The sequence below is a fragment of the Phyllobates terribilis genome, unplaced genomic scaffold, assembly GCF_046119375.1.
Source record: "Phyllobates terribilis strain yellow unplaced genomic scaffold, ASM4611937v1 Scaffold_7__3_contigs__length_470593459, whole genome shotgun sequence".
NCBI lineage: Eukaryota > Metazoa > Chordata > Amphibia > Anura > Dendrobatidae > Phyllobates > Phyllobates terribilis.
In genome coordinates, this window is record NW_027362767.1 from 361,908,931 (window position 1) to 361,927,232 (window position 18,302).

The 18,302-nt window shown below is 40.7% G+C and overlaps 1 protein-coding gene across 8 annotated transcripts in view; it reads left to right on the forward strand.

Moving 5' to 3' along the window:
- Positions 1-16,560, forward strand: part of MBNL3 (muscleblind like splicing regulator 3) — a 169,003-nt gene extending 152,443 nt beyond the window's left edge. For 5 of the 8 annotated variants that reach the window (XM_073641322.1, XM_073641329.1, XM_073641324.1 and 2 more), the window contains 2 exons: positions 8,182-8,249; positions 12,619-12,837. In XM_073641322.1, coding sequence (XP_073497423.1) covers positions 8,182-8,249; positions 12,619-12,631 — 81 coding nt within the window. In that variant the 3' untranslated portion in view covers positions 12,632-12,837. Of the gene's footprint in view, positions 1-8,181; positions 8,250-12,618 lie in introns of all 8 variants that reach the window. The other 3 variants (XM_073641326.1, XM_073641327.1, XM_073641330.1) reach the window with 3 other exon arrangements.
- The last annotated feature ends 1,742 nt before the right edge of the window (positions 16,561-18,302 follow it).

An 18,302-nucleotide genomic window follows, 5' to 3' on the forward strand; every position in this document is an offset into this window, starting at 1 on the left:
TAGGAGAGGATCGCATGACAAGTTATTATAAATGCTTCTAGAATTTGTATGTGCTATGATCTGAAAAGAAAACAAAAAAATCTAAAACTCCTGATAGACCTTGTTCACACAGCGCAGTTTTGGTGCAGTTTTTTTTTTATTTTAAACAGAAGGAAAGTATGAAAAGAATTGTAGTGGATTTTTCTAGTCCTGCAAGATAAATATTTCTATAAAGGAAAAATTCTACTATATTTCGGTTCAAATTCTCACTATTTTTGCTGTCAGTGAATGATGACACATTTAGAGGCTGCACACCCCTCCATACGCAGTCCTGGTCTCAGCTAAGAAGGGTATCCAGTCTGTACAATGCTCCCTAATTTAGCCCAGTTCAAATGGTCACATGGTTCCTGACATTCCCAGTAATCGTTGGGTGCTATTGCCAGATATAGGCCAATGTTGGTCCGGTATATTTCAATAGACCAAAAAAAAGTTGTGTAATAGTATAAAAACTAAATTATTCCAATCCACAGAAACAAGTAAAAAATAAATTTTCTTGGAAGTCTGTAAAAGACAAATGCCAGTCCTGGCAACTTTTTGAAAACTGGGCAAGGCTTTGCCCGGGGCATGGCCATGTGCAGCAGACAAGTTCATCATAATTTACGTCACAAAGTGATGGAAATTATGACCGAAATGTATGACAGTCCGTTACTGGAGTACACTTCATGTGGTGGTGCACGGCATCTTAAGGACAGACGGCCGATTTAATCGGGTGAGTACTGTCCATACCCATATTATTCTATGGGGCCGTGCACATGTCCGAATTTTTTCCTCGGACCCAGTGGTCTGAGGAAAAAAAATCACAGCATGCACAATGTGTCTCCAATAATTGGATGGCACTTACCCATTCATTGTCTATGGATCCGTGGAAAACATCGGGCCGCACTAGGATGACATCCGAGTATGGTCCGATTTTCACGGACTGACAGACTGGAGGAGATGGGAAAACTTTTTTTCCTTTAAAGGGGTTGTCTGGTCCAAAATGATAAGTCTGCAGTCACTCTGTGTGACTGCAGACTTATGAAACCCCCCAGCGCAGGCACTGTGTGCTTCAAGGATTCACCGGTTTCTGAGCCAGGAACGGTGGAGATGCATGCGGTATGCATACTCCTGGCCAAAATCTGATTAGTGGGCGTGACCTCGCTCAATATACTTGTATTGAGTGAAGCCGCACCCACTAGTTGGCAACACCCACTAGACGGCCGCATCACTAGGTGAGGCGCGGCCTCGCTCTATACAAGTGTATTGAGCGAGGCCGCTCCCACTGGGGGTATGTATAACGCATAAGTACCTGCAGTTCCCATCTCAGAATCCAGTGAATCCTCGCAGCACACAGTGTGTGCACTGAGGGGATTCATAAGTCTGCAGTCACACAGAGTGGCTGCAGACTTATCATTTTGGATCGGATAACCCCTTTAGTTCTCCATACCTGAGAAAAATAGATCCCACTCTGATCAGCATCTGATCAGAGTCTAGTCAGAGTGTGGTTAGCATAATCGGACTGTCTGTCTCGGATGGAGATCAAGCGGTCATCTGCACCTGCCCTCAGATTCCTAAACACAGTAGGCTAACATTGGCCAATATCGACTCGTTCGGCTGAACGTCTGATATGTATGGGGGCCTTCATACTGTTCCCACTGCAGTTGAGGCCGACTGACAGAAGGACCCTGCATGTCCAATTTAGCAGGGCTGTGGAGTCGGCAAGCCAAACCTCTGACTCCGACTCCTCAATTTCCATGACACCAACTCCGACTCCACGATTCCGACATGGACTCCCTCATAAATGGCTCATGTTTAAGTGATAAACTTACTGTAGGACACATTTTTCTAGCTACAAGTCTAGACCCTTAGATCAGGAATAGGACAGACATTTATAGGACATTTCATAACTTTCCCAAATTCTTATGAAAATTATTCCCCACAAACTGCATTGAACTACTATACCCAATTTATTATATATTTTAGGAGTCGAAGTCGGTCCATTTTATACCGACTCCAACTCCACCAAAATGGGCTCCGACTCCAACTCCACAGCCCTACAGTTTAGGACTTCTAATTTTTTTGTTCTTGGCCAGAAATGTCTGGCAGCAGCTCTCACTTAAGGAGAGTAGTCAGCCGAGCACTCCTGTGTATGGGACACTAGGGGGCAATAGCTGCCGACCGATCGGTCAGCCAAACCATCGTTCAGTTGACAGCTATCTCACATGTATAAGGAGGGTTTGTCCAGTGCACTCTTCATCAAGACTGGCTTACCAAATGTCTTGATGACTCGGGGGCCTTATTATGGACATGGACTAAAGGGCTATTTCCATCTTTATATCTCATGTATGATATATATGATAGATGCTGATTTCAATATCTGAACCTTCATCTACCTAGAGCAGGGGTGAGCAATTCATTTTCCAGAGTGGCCACATGAGAGACAGTGACAGTTGTGGAGAGCCAAACCAATTAATTCTGCTCAATATTAATATCAACATATTAATTATTATTATATTAATATTAATTATATGACTTAATGTTGAGCAGAATTAAGTATGCTCACATCCCCCTATATAGCATTTGAACCCAAATACATCCCCTTTTATATACCGTATGAGCCCCACACAGCCTCCCCATGTCCAGCAGGAGAGCCCCACACAGCTTCCCCATGTCCAGCAAGAGAGCCCCACACAGCCTCCCCATGTCCAGCATGAGAGCCCCACACAGCCTCCCCATTTCCAGCAGGAGAGCCCCACACAGCCTCCCCATGTCCAGCAAGAGAGCCCCACAGCCTCCTCATGTCCAGCATGAGAGCCCCACACAGCCTCCCCATTTCCAGCAGGAGAGCACCACACAGCCTCCCCATGTCCGGCAAGAGAGCCCCACAGCCTCCCCATGTCCACCATGAGAGCCCCACACAGCCTCCCCATGTCCAGCATGAGAGCCCCAACACAGCCTCCCCATGTCCAGCATGAGAGCCCCACACAGCCTCCCCATGTCCAGCATGAGAGCCCCACACAGCCTCCCCATGTCCAGCATGAGAGCCCCACACAGCCTCCCCATGTCCAGCATGAGAGCCCCACACAGCCTCCCCATGTCCAGCATGAGAGCCCCACACAGCCTCCCCATGTCCAGCATGAGAGCCCCACACAGCCTCCCCATGTCCAGCATGAGAGCCCCACACAGCCTCCCCATGTCCAGCATGAGAGCACCACACAGCCTCCCAATATCCTGTAATAGACCCCCACACAGCCTCCCCATGTCCAGCAGGAGAGCCCCACACAGCCTCCCCATGTCCAGCAGGAGAGCCCACACAGCCTCCCCATGTTCAGCAAGAGAGCCCCACAGCCTCCCCATGTCCAGCAAGAGAGACCCACACAGCCTCCCCATGTCCAGCAGGAGAGCCCCACACAGCCTCCCCATTTCCAGCAGGAGAGCCCCACACAGCCTCCCCATGTCCAGCAAGAGAGCCCCACCGCCTCCTCATGTCCAGCATGAGAGCCCCACACAGCCTCCCCATTTCCAGCAGGAGAGCACCACACAGCCTCCCCATGTCCAGCAAGAGAACCCCACAGCCTCCCCATGTCCAGCATGAGAGCCCCACACAGCCTCCCCATGTCCAGCATGAGAGCCCCACACAGCCTCCCCATGTCCAGCATGAGAGCCCCACACAGCCTCCCCATGTCCAGCATGAGAGCCCCACACAGCCTCCCCATGTCCAGCAAGAGAGCCCCACACAGCCTCCCCATGTCCAGCATGAGAGCCCCACACAGCCTCCCCATGTCCAGCATGAGAGCCCCACACAGCCTCCCCATGTCCAGCATGAGAGCCCCACACAGCCTCCCCGTGTCCAGCATGAGAGCCCCACACAGCCTCCCCGTGTCCAGCATGAGAGCCCCACACAGCCTCCCCATGTCCAGCATGAGAGCCCCACACAGCCTCCCCATGTCCAGCATGAGAGCCCCACACAGCCTCCCCATGTCCAGCATGAGAGCCCCACACAGCCTCCCCATGTCCAGCATGAGAGCCCCACACAGCCTCCCCATGTCCAGCATGAGAGCCCCACACAGCCTCCCCATGTCCAGCATGAGAGCCCCACACAGCCTCCCCATGTCCAGCATGAGAGCCGCACACAGCCTCCCCATGTCCAGCATGAGAGCCCCACACAGCCTCCCAATATCCTGTAACAGACCCCCACAGCCTCCCCATGTCCAGCCAAACATCCAATACACATGGAAAAAAAAAAAACACATATTCACTTCGCTCCTGTTCCCCCGGCGCTGTGCCTCTGATCCTGGCTGTCTCTGATGCGCTGATGCGATGAAACAACGTCATTGCGTCAGCTGCTTCACACGCTGTTTGGTGGAGGAAAGGTCTGGAGACCCCTCCTCTACCAATGCAATCATTGGCTCAGCGCGGATGAAGAGCAGCGGTGACAACTGGCAGGTGGGCAATGTGCAGTCCGTGGGCCACTATTTCAGCCCTTCGGCCGCACTTTGCCCAGGTCTGACCTAGAGTATGGGGTTTCGTAGGGCACCACTGTCAAAGGTGAAGCTACTATTCATGGGCAGCTCTCTCCATTCATATCTATGAGATTGCTGGGCAAGTGTTAGGCAACGCAACTCCTCCATTTATGCCATATTCTATGTAACGCAACTCCTCCATTTATGCCATATTCTATGTAACGCAACTCCTCCATTTATGCCATATTCTATGTAACGCAACTCCTCCATTTATGCCATATTCTGTGTTATTTTGCTAATTATGGGGTTTTGTAGGGCACCACTGTCAAAGGTGAAGCTACTATTCATGGTCAGCTCTCTCCATTCATATCTATGAAATTGCTGGGCAAGTGTTAGGCAACGCAACTCCTCCATTTATGCCATATTCTATGTAATGCAACTCCTCCATTTATGCCACATTCTATATAACACAACTCCTCCATTTATGCCACATTCTATATAATGCAACTCCTCCATTTATGCCATATTCTATATATCGCAATTCCTCCATTTATGCCATATTCTATATAACACAACCCCTCCATTTATGCCATATTCTATGCAACGCAACTCCTCCATTTATGCCACATTCTATATAACACAACTCCTCCATTAATGCCACATTCTATATAATGCAACTCCTCCATTTATACCATATTCTATATATCGCAACTCCTCCATTTATGCCATATTCTATATAACACAACCCCTCCTACTTATGTCATATTCTATATAACGCAACTCCTCCATTTATGCCATATTCTATGCAACACAACTCCTCCATTTATGCCATATTCTATGTTATTTTGCTAATTATTGCAGACATTTTCTTTAGAAAGCCAAAAACAATATACAGGGTGGCCATTTATATGAATACGCCTAAATTAAATGGGAATGGTTGGTGATATCAACTTCCTGTTTGCTGCACATTAGTATATGGGAGGAGGAAAACTTTTCCAGATTGGTGGCGACCATGGCGGCCATTTTGAAGGTGGCCATTTTGAAGTTGGCCATTTTGGATCCAACTTTATGTTTTTCAATGGGAAGAGGGTCATGTGACACAATGAGAATTTCATAAGGAAAACAATGGTGGCTTGGTTTTAGCGTAACTTTATTCTTTCATGAGTTTTTTACAAGTTTATGACCACTTATAAAATGTGTTCAAAGTGCTGCCCATTGTGTTGGATTGTCAATGCAACCCTCTTCTCCCACTCTTGACACACTGATAGCAACACCGCAGAAGAAATGCTAGCACAGGCTTCCAGTATCCGTTGTTTCAGATGCTGCACATCTCGTATCTTCACAGCATAGACAATTGCCTTCAGATGACCCCAAAGATAAAAGTCTAAGGGGGTCAGATCGGGAGACCTTGGTGGCCATTCAACTGGCCCACGATGACCAATCCACTTTTGAGGAAACTGTTCATGTAGGAATGCTCGGACCTGACACCCATAATGTGGTGGTGCACCATCTTGTTGGAAAAACTCAGGGAACGTGCCATCTTCAGTGCATAAAGAGGGCAATACATCATCATATATCCAGAGGCATTGAGGTTTCCATTGATGAAGAATGGCCCCACTATCTTTGTACCACATATACCACACTTATACCGTTGACATAGTCAACGGGATAAATAGTAAAATATCAATATTTGCAGATGACACAAAGTTATGTAAAATAATTAATACAAAAGAGGACAGTGCAGACCTACAGAGGGATTTGGATAAGCTGGGTAGGTGGAGCATTAAATGGCAAATGAGGTTTAACGAGGAGAAATGTAAGGTCATACATATGGGAAGGAAAAATGGAAGTCACCAGTACTCACTGAATGGGAAATCATTGGGGAATTCAGAGATGGAGAAGGACTTGGGCATCTTGATTGATAGCAAACTAAATTGGAGTGCCCAAAGTCAGGCCGCTGCTGTAAGGGCAAACAGGGTAATGGGATGTATCAGAAGAGGTATAGCTGCAAAGGAGGAGAACATTGTTCTCCCACTGTACAAAGCACTGGTCAGACCACACTTGGAATACTGTGCTCAGTTATGGGCCCCAATATATAGAAAGGATATAAATGAGCTTGAAAAGGTACAAAGGAGGGCAACAAAATTAATAAAGGGAATGGAGGGACTGCAATACTCAGAGAGGTTGGCAAAACTAGGACTATTCAGCCTGGAAAAGAGAAGGTTGAGGGGGGACATAATAAATGTGTACAAATATGTTAGGGGACAGTATAGAGATCTTGCCCGGGATTTGTTCAAAAGGAGGGATATTACGGTAACAAGAGGGCATTCACTAAGACTGGAAGAGAAAAGGTTTCAGCACCAGCATAGGAAGGGGTTCTTTACGGTAAGAGCAGTGAGAATATGGAATTCACTGAGTGAGGAGACGGTAATGTCGGATTCACTAAACCAGTTCAAGCGGGGACTGGATGCATTTCTAGATACCAGGCAGATTTCAGCATATACTTAAAAATAAAATAGTAGGTTGATACAGGGATTTATTCTGACTGCTGGTTTCAGAGTCGGGAGGGAATTTTTCCTCAGGTGAAGATTGGCTAAATCATTTAGGGTTTTTGCCCTCCTCTGGATCAACTTTAGCAATTACAGAACTAACAGGTCGAACTTGATGGACGCAAGTCTTTATTCGGCTTTACAAACTATGTTACTATGTTACACCATACCATCAAGATACGAGATGTGCAGCATCTGAAACAATGAATACTGGAAGCCTGTGCTAGCATTTCTTCTGCGGTGTTGCTATCAGTGTGTCAAGAGTGGGAGAAGAGGGTTGCATTGACAATCCAACACAATGGGCAGCACTTGGAACACATTTTATAAGTGGTCATAAACTTGTAAAAACCTCATGAAAGAATAAAGTTACGTTAATACCAAGCACACCATTGTTTTTCTTATGAAATTCTCAATAAGTTTGATGTGTCAAATGACCCTCTTCCCATTGAAAAAAATAAAGTTGGATCCAAAATGGCCAACTTCAAAATGGCCACCATGGTCACCACCCATCTGGAAAAGTTTTCCCCCTCCCATATACTAATGTGCCACAAACAGGAAGTTGATATCACCAACCATTCCCATTTAATTTAGGTGTACATGGCCCACCCTGTACAGGCTGAAAATGCACTGAAACCTGCACTGTTTGAACAAGGTCTATAGCTAATATGTATATAGGAATTTTATAAATTGCCCATCATGCTGATGTAGTAAATCTATCTATTCTGCAACCCTGGTCTAAATGTCTTTTATTGCTCTGAAAATTGTATACATATAACTTATGGTATTCCTCCTCATGTATATAAAGCAAAATGATATGGCCCTTGTTTTTTATAGAATACTGTCAGATGTCAGATAATGGACCAGGTATGGAGCAAAGTACCAGCAGATGGGACATGCATTGTACATACCAAGTACTGCCTTAGCAAATAGACCCGACTTAACCTACAGATCTACGCAGGGTTGACTATAACTCATGCACAAGTCAAATAAATGCTTGCCTGGTTCCATTACCTAGATCCCGTCCCGCAGGAAACATGCGGCTGTGACTTGTTGATCACAGACCCAGTTTTCCATTCACCACCATTTACGGCAATCATAAATAGCATTCTCTCCAGGAAAAAACTTTTAATTTGAAATCTTTTCCACTGTAGATGTCCCAATTTTCACTAGATGAACTGAATAACAGCATGTATGTATCACAGATCTTACCAATAGAACAGTAAGTTTGTTTTCATCTTAACATTAACGTATTAACTGATTTCTTATATATGAAAGCATTTTATGGGACTACTCATACAATTAATGACATAGCGCTCCGGTATGGAGCTTTTATTCTAATTATATCTGATTTTATGGATCATTTGAGGTCAGGCTTTGATTTCTTAGTAAAGATCAGATAATGCAGCTTCTAGGGGTTTATTCTGCACTGCTCTTACCATTGCAATGATTGGCTTGAAGGTTGCAACAGGTTTTTATGCTTTTTTTTTAATATATGTCAGAACGTTGCTTCCATAATATGTTGCTTTGTGTTGCTTTCCATGTTAAAGATGGACCTGTTTTCTAGATTCCAGAATTTTTTTGTTTCATTTTTTTTTTTTTTTTCTTTTTTAAAACCTAATTTGTTATATGTGAAATCCAAGGTTTTATTTCTAGAGTTCGATATTCCGGAATGCAAACTATGCGACCGTGTAGATGTGTTTATCAAGAGATTTTTAGCCCATGTTTGGTCTGAACGGTCTTTTTTTGTATATTCTACTAAGAAAGTGTATTATTACAAGATTAGGAGCTAGAGAGATTTATATTAGTAAAGGAATTTCATGCATCTCCTAGAACTCGAGCATAGATATAATGTGTTATAGACGTAAGGTTCCATTTCTAATGGAGTTAAAGGGACGGTAACATGTAGATAGATGCGCACTAGGCTCTTCAAAAAATTGAAATGTTACAAAACTGAGATATGTTATTACACTTTGGAACATTTCTCAGTAACTTTGTTAAAGGGAAACTCTACATCTGGGCCAATATCATATGTGACTTTTAGTACACAGAGTACTGATTGTCTTAAAGGGAACCTGTCAGGTTCGATAATGCTATTAACCTGCAGATGTAGGGTTAATCTGCAGGTTATTAGTGTTAGGTAGGTGCCTCTCCACAGCATTGAAAGTGCGGCACCCAGGAGAAAATGTGCTTTATTCCTCTTGGGAGCCGCCGGCTTTCAGTCATGCAAGCCTACCAGCGCGATTACCGTAATCACTGGCCACACAGCCGGCTCTACAGTACATCAGTGCAGAGCCGGCTGTCAGTCAGTGCTGGGGCGTGCTTACAGCAGCTGCTTGGTGACTGATGACTGCAGTCCCACCGGTACACCTGCATGACTGAAAGCCGCCGGCTCCGAGGAAAAATAAAGTTGATGTGCCGCACTTTCAGCACTGTGCCCGGGCATCTACATTAATTAGAAGATTAACTCTTTACCTACTTGTCAATAGCGTTATCGGATCTGATAGGTTCCCTGGCCATACACATTAAACAAATGTTGGGTGAATGTATTGATTTTGACAACAATGGATGAGCTAATCTGTGTAAGACAGCCATACAGTCACCAAATGGCAGACATTGGGGAAAGTGACCATGGATTGCAACATGCCGGATCCTTTCTCCACCTGGAGAATAGCCACTTCCAAAAGTGACTTCATTTCACCATTGAAGCTTCCCCTTCACTTTATGTAGCCTCTCTAAAGACAGGACAGCCCAGCCCAGCCAGGAAAATAGATGACCAAAATAAAATTAAAAATTCAATACATTAACCCACAGCTAAAAAAAAGGTGAGATGTGTGTTTCACTTCATAAGTTATGCAACTTATTACAATACTTCAAGTCTGAAAGGTACCCCGATCCCCAAGGATGCAAAAGACCTGTAATTTTTTTACACTTCATCATGCAATTGAAAAAAAGCACTAAGCGGTTTTCAGGAAAAATAAAACCTTGCCCGGGAATTGGATTTGTAAAATATACCAAACTCATTAAACACACCTACTGGCAAAGAGGGTGAAGACCTCACCGCACCACCAGACCACAGTGGTTGTACGGTGATGTCTCCACTTCCTGTGCCATCGCAAATCCTCGAGCGGCCAAGGCTGGATATATTGTAGGTGAGTGTCGGTGGATGATAAATTTGCCATTTTTATTTAAATATTTAGTTCCCGGGCAAGGTTTTATTTTGCCCAGACAACCTCTTAGCTTATTTAGTATTGTCGTATTGGTACCTCCCTGTAAGTCGTGTGATGGTTTTATGTTTTTTTTTTCCACATTTCACTAGAGAAACTGAACCAAAAATCACACAATTGCCTTTTTAATGGTGGGAAATACCCCTGCCCCTATCATCATACACACCCACAACCAGGGCTGTAGAGTCAGAGTCGTGGAGTCGGAGTCGGTGTCCATTTTGGTGGAGTCGGAGTTGGTATAAAATGGACTGACTCCAACTCCTAAAATATATAATAAATTGGGTACAGTAGTTCAATGCAGTTTGTGGGGAATATTTTTTTCATAAGAATTTGGTAAAGTTATGAAATGTCCTATAAATGTCTGTCCTATTCCTGATCTAAGGGTCTAGACTTTTAGCTGAGATGAATCTGCGCTACAGTAAATTTATCACTTAAACATGAGCCATGTATGAGGGAGTCGGAGTTGGAGGTTTGGCTTACCGACTCCACAGACCTGCTGATTTCAACCCAGGATCCCAGCGCTGCAAGGCTTGAGTGCTAACCACTGAGCCACTGTGATTGTGGAGCACCAACCAGTGCAGAGTGCTCACTCTCCTGACCCTGGTAAACAGACAGTGGAAAGAGATTTAATCATAAATGGATGGTGAACACGCAAAGTACCAAGAAGTTGTAGCGTTCTTCCCTACACCTCAGCAGTGCTGCCTGCATTCTGTTATGTGATTGGTGAACTAGCAGTCAGTGGGTTACTGTTCCACCAATCAGAGTAATGCCCTTCTTTTGCTCTCCCCACCCCTCACAATCCGCCGCCCCAGGCACTGGTCCTCAGTTGCTCAGTGGCAAATACAGACCTGGAAGAAGACCTACCTGGACCTAAAATCACAAGTTGTAGCTGAAAATAAATGCAACTTTCAGACTTGAACTATATTAGTAAGTTGCTAATTTAAACACATTTAACTTCATTTTTAAGAACTGGGCAAATACTTTGTATCTACAGATATCAGGCGATATTGGTCCCCTATATAACAATAAAAATAATGTGGATGAACTTAATCACTTAAAGGGGTTTTGCTTAGGTTAGGTCATCACAATCTTATCGTGGGGGTCCGATACACCTGACACCATACTGATCAGCCATGATTAGCTCTATTAATGGCAAGATATAGCTATTTACATAGGAGATAAGAAAACAGCAATAAAGATAATAGGAAGGGTAAAGGATTGAATAGTGACAAAAGGGAAAGGGGAAGATGGCAACAATAGTAATGATATTAGTTGTGATTTTTTTTTCATAAAAATATAACCTTTATTGAGTATACAGTGATAAGTTTCTATTTTAATACAGTAATCCCTACTTTTAAATGTTAAAAACATATTCAGAACAGCAGTCTTAAAACCAATCAAAGTACAAAAAAGTAAAACTTTAAAATAGACTTTAAATTGTTGTTGAGAGAATCCGTTGCTTCCAAACCTAATTCCACTGTTCACATACAATAACATTGACTTTTTTTAAAAGAGGACCCGTAACATGGCATTTTTTCCTAATCTAATAGCCTCTGTTCTCCTGAATCTGACATTACTTGTCTTTTGTTCCTGCGTCTCTTTAGTCCTGAGATGTGCCCCCCTCTTCCCTGTGTAAAATATGTAGACTTGTTATCCAGGTGATACGTAAGAATTTGGCACTCGATGGTGATAAACAAGGATGCTAATTTTTTACTTGTTAGCCAGGTGGGCATGTTCATCAACTTTTCTGTAGGCATCTCCGTGAGGACCACACCCTCTTGGCTAACAAGACTACATTTATGTAAAGTGAAGAGGGAGGGATATCTCGGGAACAAAGAGGTGCAAGAACAAAAAATAACACCGGATTCAGGAGAACAGTGGCATTTACACTAGGTTACTAAAAGAACCTATTACTGGCCTCTCTCTCTAAGGAGAACCTCAACTTTATTACTTGTATTGTGGACATGCAATCCTGGTATTAGATACTACATTATTGGTAATATTCCAAGTAGGGCTGCCCTCCCAGTGCCAACACAATTCCTTTTGAATAGAAGGCCTGTCTTGATGTGATCACGGCCATGGTGACACCCTTCACTCACCTCGCTCTATTCATGCTGCCGTAAATGGTAGTTTATAATCTGCTAATAGTAAAAGGAGGATGGCTTTGTGGAATTTAATTTCCCCCAAGGCTATCGTCCTTATTGGCAATATATACTAGTTAGCTGGGATTTTTTTAAATGTAGGTTCTTAATTTTTAATTATTCTTTTACATTTGCCTAGATGTTGTATTAGCGTTTGATAAGTCCGAGCCGTGGGTTCCTCACTGTTATAACTCCCTGTCTTTGTTTTTTCTTCCGTCTCTAGTAGGCCATGTTGAAATTCTGAACAGCAGAATTGTGGAGTACCAGAATTTATCGGTGGGAAGTTACACATGGCCTTTCTGTAAATATCCATTACTGGCGTCCTCTACCACCTCGACCGTAAGCCTGCTGCAGTCTACATGTTAACCAAAAAGAGAATAAAAAAATAATGGGAATGTCTGAAAACGGCACTATGAAAACAAAATAAATTCATTAAAGTCAACATTGCTCTCTGAAAGCGGTTATACACGTAGGATACTATACTAGACTTTCGTAACACATTTACTTTTAACACATGTAATCATTCTGCGTGCACCATGTTAGATGAGTGCACCCTGCGGAAGCTTGTTTTGCTGCATATTATTGGTGGATTCACATTTTTAAAGTGTTATCTTAACTGTTTTGTTTACATTGTAGTCGATTTTTCATTTTTATGCGTGTATCATTATGAGAAGTATACTCAAGACCATCTTTTTTTTTTTTGCATTGTGATTAATTATTACATGCATTGTTGTTGTTTTGTCATATTCTTAGTATTATGCCAAACAGGGACAAAGTGGTTCTTAAACAAGGTCCTTATGAAATGGGCTCAAAATATATATTTTGTTTCCAAAATTGTAAAACAATAATTTTATAAAATTTTTGTTTCTCATCATTATATCCAAAAATAACACAAAAATGATTCACTTAAAAAAAAAAAATCTAAATATATATACGGTGCGTATATATATATTTTCATATATATATGGTGTGCGTATATATATATATATATGTATATATATATGTATATATATATATATATGAAAATATATACATGTACAGCAACATCTGAAAGTAAATATTTCCACTTATTTAAAATTACTGTATTTAAAATAAGGATTTTAACTGTAGAAAATGCCTTAAAGGTAATTTTCAATCAGAAATTGACCTATTGTCTAAATGTCTAAATCAGGTTTTTGTGTTTCTAAATGTTTTTTTTTTAATTTCTGTAATTTAAAAAAAAATTAAATCTTGTGATTTTTACATGGCCCCTGGAGCCATTTAAGACTCATATTTCCTGTTCTTTAGGAAAAACTTTTCAAAAGTCTCATTGTCATCAGAGGCAGGATTACAATCACGGGTAACACCCCTATACACAGCTTATAAGACAGGATCCACCATTCATAAAAAGTGATGTTACAGCTGATCCTGCTCTTTACGTTCACAAAGACCTTTGCACACGCTCATTAGGCGCTTCAATACAAAAGATAGGTTTGTTATTCTGTTGCTGCTAATGTACATGTGAATTTCTTGAAAGAAGAGAAAGTATGAGTTTAGAATTGCTCCAGTGGCCAACGTGAACATTTTCACATTTTTTTGTCATACAGATCATATGGAAAAAAAAATGACCAATGTTTAAAAATAATACATTTAAGACAAAAATCTGACAAAACAAATTAAGAACTGAGATTAAAATGAAGCCAAAAAAATGGAAAATGACGTGTTAAGGAACAATAGCAGTAGGGTTAGATCAATAAATTTAAAGAAATAGAACTTTTGGAACAAGGTTAATAATGGCGGCTAATTGTGGAGATGTTACCCCTCTGTACACATTGATTCCATACCTAAATTATGTCAATTTTGTAATGTTTTGATGACTGTGTCATAGCCCACCGGCATGGTCTGTTTAGCACTTATTATTTATACACACCCCTTGTACGGGGTGGTCCTATCAAAGTGAATTTTTATCAATGACTTATAGATTAATGGAGGCATTTTGGCTCTGGTACATATAGGCAGCGTCTTGGTCCAACCATACCTGCAAGCCAGAGGTCCAGCTGACAAAATAACCTTCGTCTATGAAGGATTAAAAGAACAATGGTAGATGATATAGCTTTAAGAAATGGTCGTTACATAGACACAAACAAGTTGCACTTGATTTTGAGCAGTGGATCTCTAACCACTTTGGTTCCTGTTTTCCAGAATACTGCCACACTTAATGTAATATGTGGACTAACAAGAGTGCTTTTAATTTTTTTAAATTTTATTTTATCTTTTTTGTTAAAAACTATTTGCGTTACCTGAATGAATTTTGCACAGAGCGTGCCAGTGCCTCATTGGTTGAGATATGTGACTGAAGCAGATCTGATACATTCACATGGTCTATGGCTTTATGGATATAGAAGTAATGATGGAACTTTCAGTGCTAAATAGTTTCTTTTTTTTTTTTGATTTTGTATATTCTGACACCTTATTGTAATCCTTTTTTTATGTATAAATATATACATATATTTTTAAACATCTGAGAGATGTATATAGAATGTAAACATATAGGGGGTTTATTCTTAAAATCCTTTCGAGGGTCCTTTTAACCACCTGCAGTGAATGGTAGATTTTGATTGTTAAAAAAAAAATACATTGATCTTTCTGCTTAGTGAAAAAAACAACTTTGACTGCTAATATTATTAATCAGCATTCCCCCCTTTTTTAGTAGTAAATGTACCTTCCCAAAACTGACATCAACATTCGGTTTCTAATTTTTCCAGCTATGGCCAATTGAAAAATATTTAGCCTTGTATCTCGGCCAATTGCCATTGATTTAAAGGGAATCCGTCACTAGGTTTTTGCCACCTAATCTGACAGTAGTATAATGTAGAGACAGAGATCCCTGATGCCAATGATTTGTCACTCACTAGGGTATTTACTGCAGTTTTGATAAAATCACAGTTTTATCAGCAGGAGATTATCACTAGAGGACTAGTACACCTGCTGCCATGTAGTCCTCCATATTCATGAGCTCTGTAAACCACGCCCCCACCGCTGATTGGCAGTGTACACAGAAAGCTGCCAATGAGGGATGTGGGCGGGGTTATACACAGCTCAGCATTAAGAGAACTGCTAGATCTTTAGCAGAGAAAACAGTGATTTTATCAAAATGACAGGAAGCAGCTCAGTAAGTGACATATCACTGGAATCGGGGACTCTGCCCCTATATTATGGTTCTCTTAGATGTGATGAGCAAAAACCTGGTGATAGATTCCCTTTAAGTGATCATGTCCAGTTAAAAATCATTTTTTAGATTATATATCACTTTATCTACTCTAACCATGTTGATGAATATATTTGTAACATTTCTTAGAGTATATGCCATAATTACCAACATATTGCTCCATTAACCCAAATATCAATTTATCGAGCAAATGTATCAATTCAGTAGCCCATTCATTGTACAACACTTTTATTTTAACTCATCTACTGACACTATTGATATATGGACCCCCATTATTGCATAGCCGCCAACATATATCATGGGTCTGCCTTAATAATAAAACCTTATTGCAGATAGCACCATGTTTCCAAATACTTAGTGTCCCTTTTTTTTCGGCTCCCTGATGCACAATCATGACTATTTTGACACTCCTTCTAACTAAAAGGAGCTTACGTACTTTTGACCAGGTCTTCTATGGAACAAAGGCCAACATACCATAGAAATAGACCATGTCACTGCAATCAAGCCTCTCACGGAGGAGGTTCAGTATTCGTTTTTCTTCCCCATTGGGACAAAGTAACCTGTGGACTCTCCTCCCTAAAGGGGTGGGAAATTGGCCAAAGATTCATTGAAAAGGAATAGAGGGAGAAACAAACCATAGACCTGATTGGCAAAAACCCAGCACCTTAATTGGGTCTTCTGTTCTATGCATGGAACTTCCTTGGATCTGTCCTGTACAGGGATCTCTGGATTTCCATAGGGATTTTTATATAACTTGCGAAGATCCAAACTTGCCTGTGGAGAATACATCCAAGGTAGACCGGTTTGCCAGCATTGGTCAAGTGACCGGAATATGATCATGGAACACATGGTCTATCCCAAATCTAGCAATCTATAGATAACAATTTGATTAAATTGATGTTTTATTGTAGGGTCACATTATTGTACTAGAACACAACTGATGGGTAATGGTAGGCATAGATGTAAAGATTAGTCATTGACCTTAGAAGTTCTCATCCTTCCACCCAACATACCAAAACTTTCTGCTACGCTTGCACTCAGTCGTATTTTTTTAGCAGTAATCTACATGAGAAATTTGGAGACTTTTTTTCTTTTTTTTATTATTAAATTTACAATTTTACAGAATTCCATTGCCCAACACAATCACATTATCACCAAAGACATGAAGATTGTTGCTCCAGAAGCCTAATCCTGGTCAGATTAGTCAAAATATCTTTACATCTATGGCCACCTTCTTGTGTTTTAATCCTAAAAATGTATCTATTTCTACGATTTCAAAATATATAAACGGCAGCTTCTTTTATGCAACGTTATATCAATTTTAGAACTTAGAAGAATATGAAGAAAATTGTAATTTTTTTTTAAACCCTCAGATGTTAAAAAAAAAGAAAAAATGCAATTTTTCTCATTTCATGCAAAGCTAAAATATTTTACTTGATTAATCCTTAAAGGGATTGTCTGATTTGGAATATTCTTTTCTTTTTTTTTTTTGCTAAATCAGTCCTTGACTTCATGCAGATCATTAGTGATCAGATGTCCTCTGGGGACAACTTTTTGATTCTCCAGCAGCACCTCTACTGGGGAAATGAGGCATTACACACTTCCCAATTATATCAGTGTGCTGTCTGTGTAGCACACGTTTTTTGCGGGTGAGAGGTGTAGTGTCTTTCCTTGTTGGGTATAGTGTATAGTGTCTTTCCTTGTTGGGTAATTTTCAATCCATAAACTCAATCTATTAGTTGGGATTAAGAAAATGGAATTTTGAAACCAGACAATTCCTCCAAAATATAAATAGTTCTATATATCTCTCCAAATTAAAGAAAAAAAAAGTCTAAATGCGGTAGCACTATATTTTGTGTTGTGCAATGGCTCAAACTTTTTTGTGTTCTTAGAAAGAAAAATATTTTATTTCCTCTTTTTTTACAGTCACACTATTAGTGACTCTAAACAAACTCATAGGTTTTAATACTCAAAGACGAAAAACAAAAAATCTCAAAGTGTCCCATCATCTCCAAAAACCAGAGGAAGCCATTCTGTGCATCTAAAAAAATATAATTTTGAAGAGTTAAGTGTATGAGTTCATTAAGAACAAGTAACATCACTGGAGTGCCTTATTTCTCAGTGTTGTCACCCGTTCCTAGTGACGTGATGTGCTTTTTTAGTGAATGTTGGCTTCAAAATGGCCTCCTCTGCGGATGACTGGGTTCTCTATAAAAGAAGAAAAAACTTTTTTTTTTTCCGCAATTTTTCCTTTTATTTATCCAAAGCTATTTCTGTTAGTCCATTTCAATCAGCCTTATGCAAATAATATGCAACGACGCTGAAACTTGGATGTAACGGGTCTATAGGAGGGAAAGTTTTATACGCTTAACGTGTTAGGATCCAAGACGCTTAGATTATTTTCTTTCGAATGATAATGTAGGTAGGTGTAAGGGAGTGAATGAAAAAAAAAAATAGAAAATAAAAAAAAAAATAAGTACAGTGTTTTTTTTTCACTTGTGAAATATGATTTCATAATCAGCCATGTTATACTTTGTTTTTGTTTTTTTTGTTTTTGTAAATTGATTTTTACTTGCACCAATATTTTAGTATAGACTTTAAGAAAAAAAATAAATAAAACATACTAGTGTAAAGACAAATTAAAAAAACTGGAGTCTTTAAAAAAAAATCCTTACTAATTTCTTTTTTCTAGAATTTAT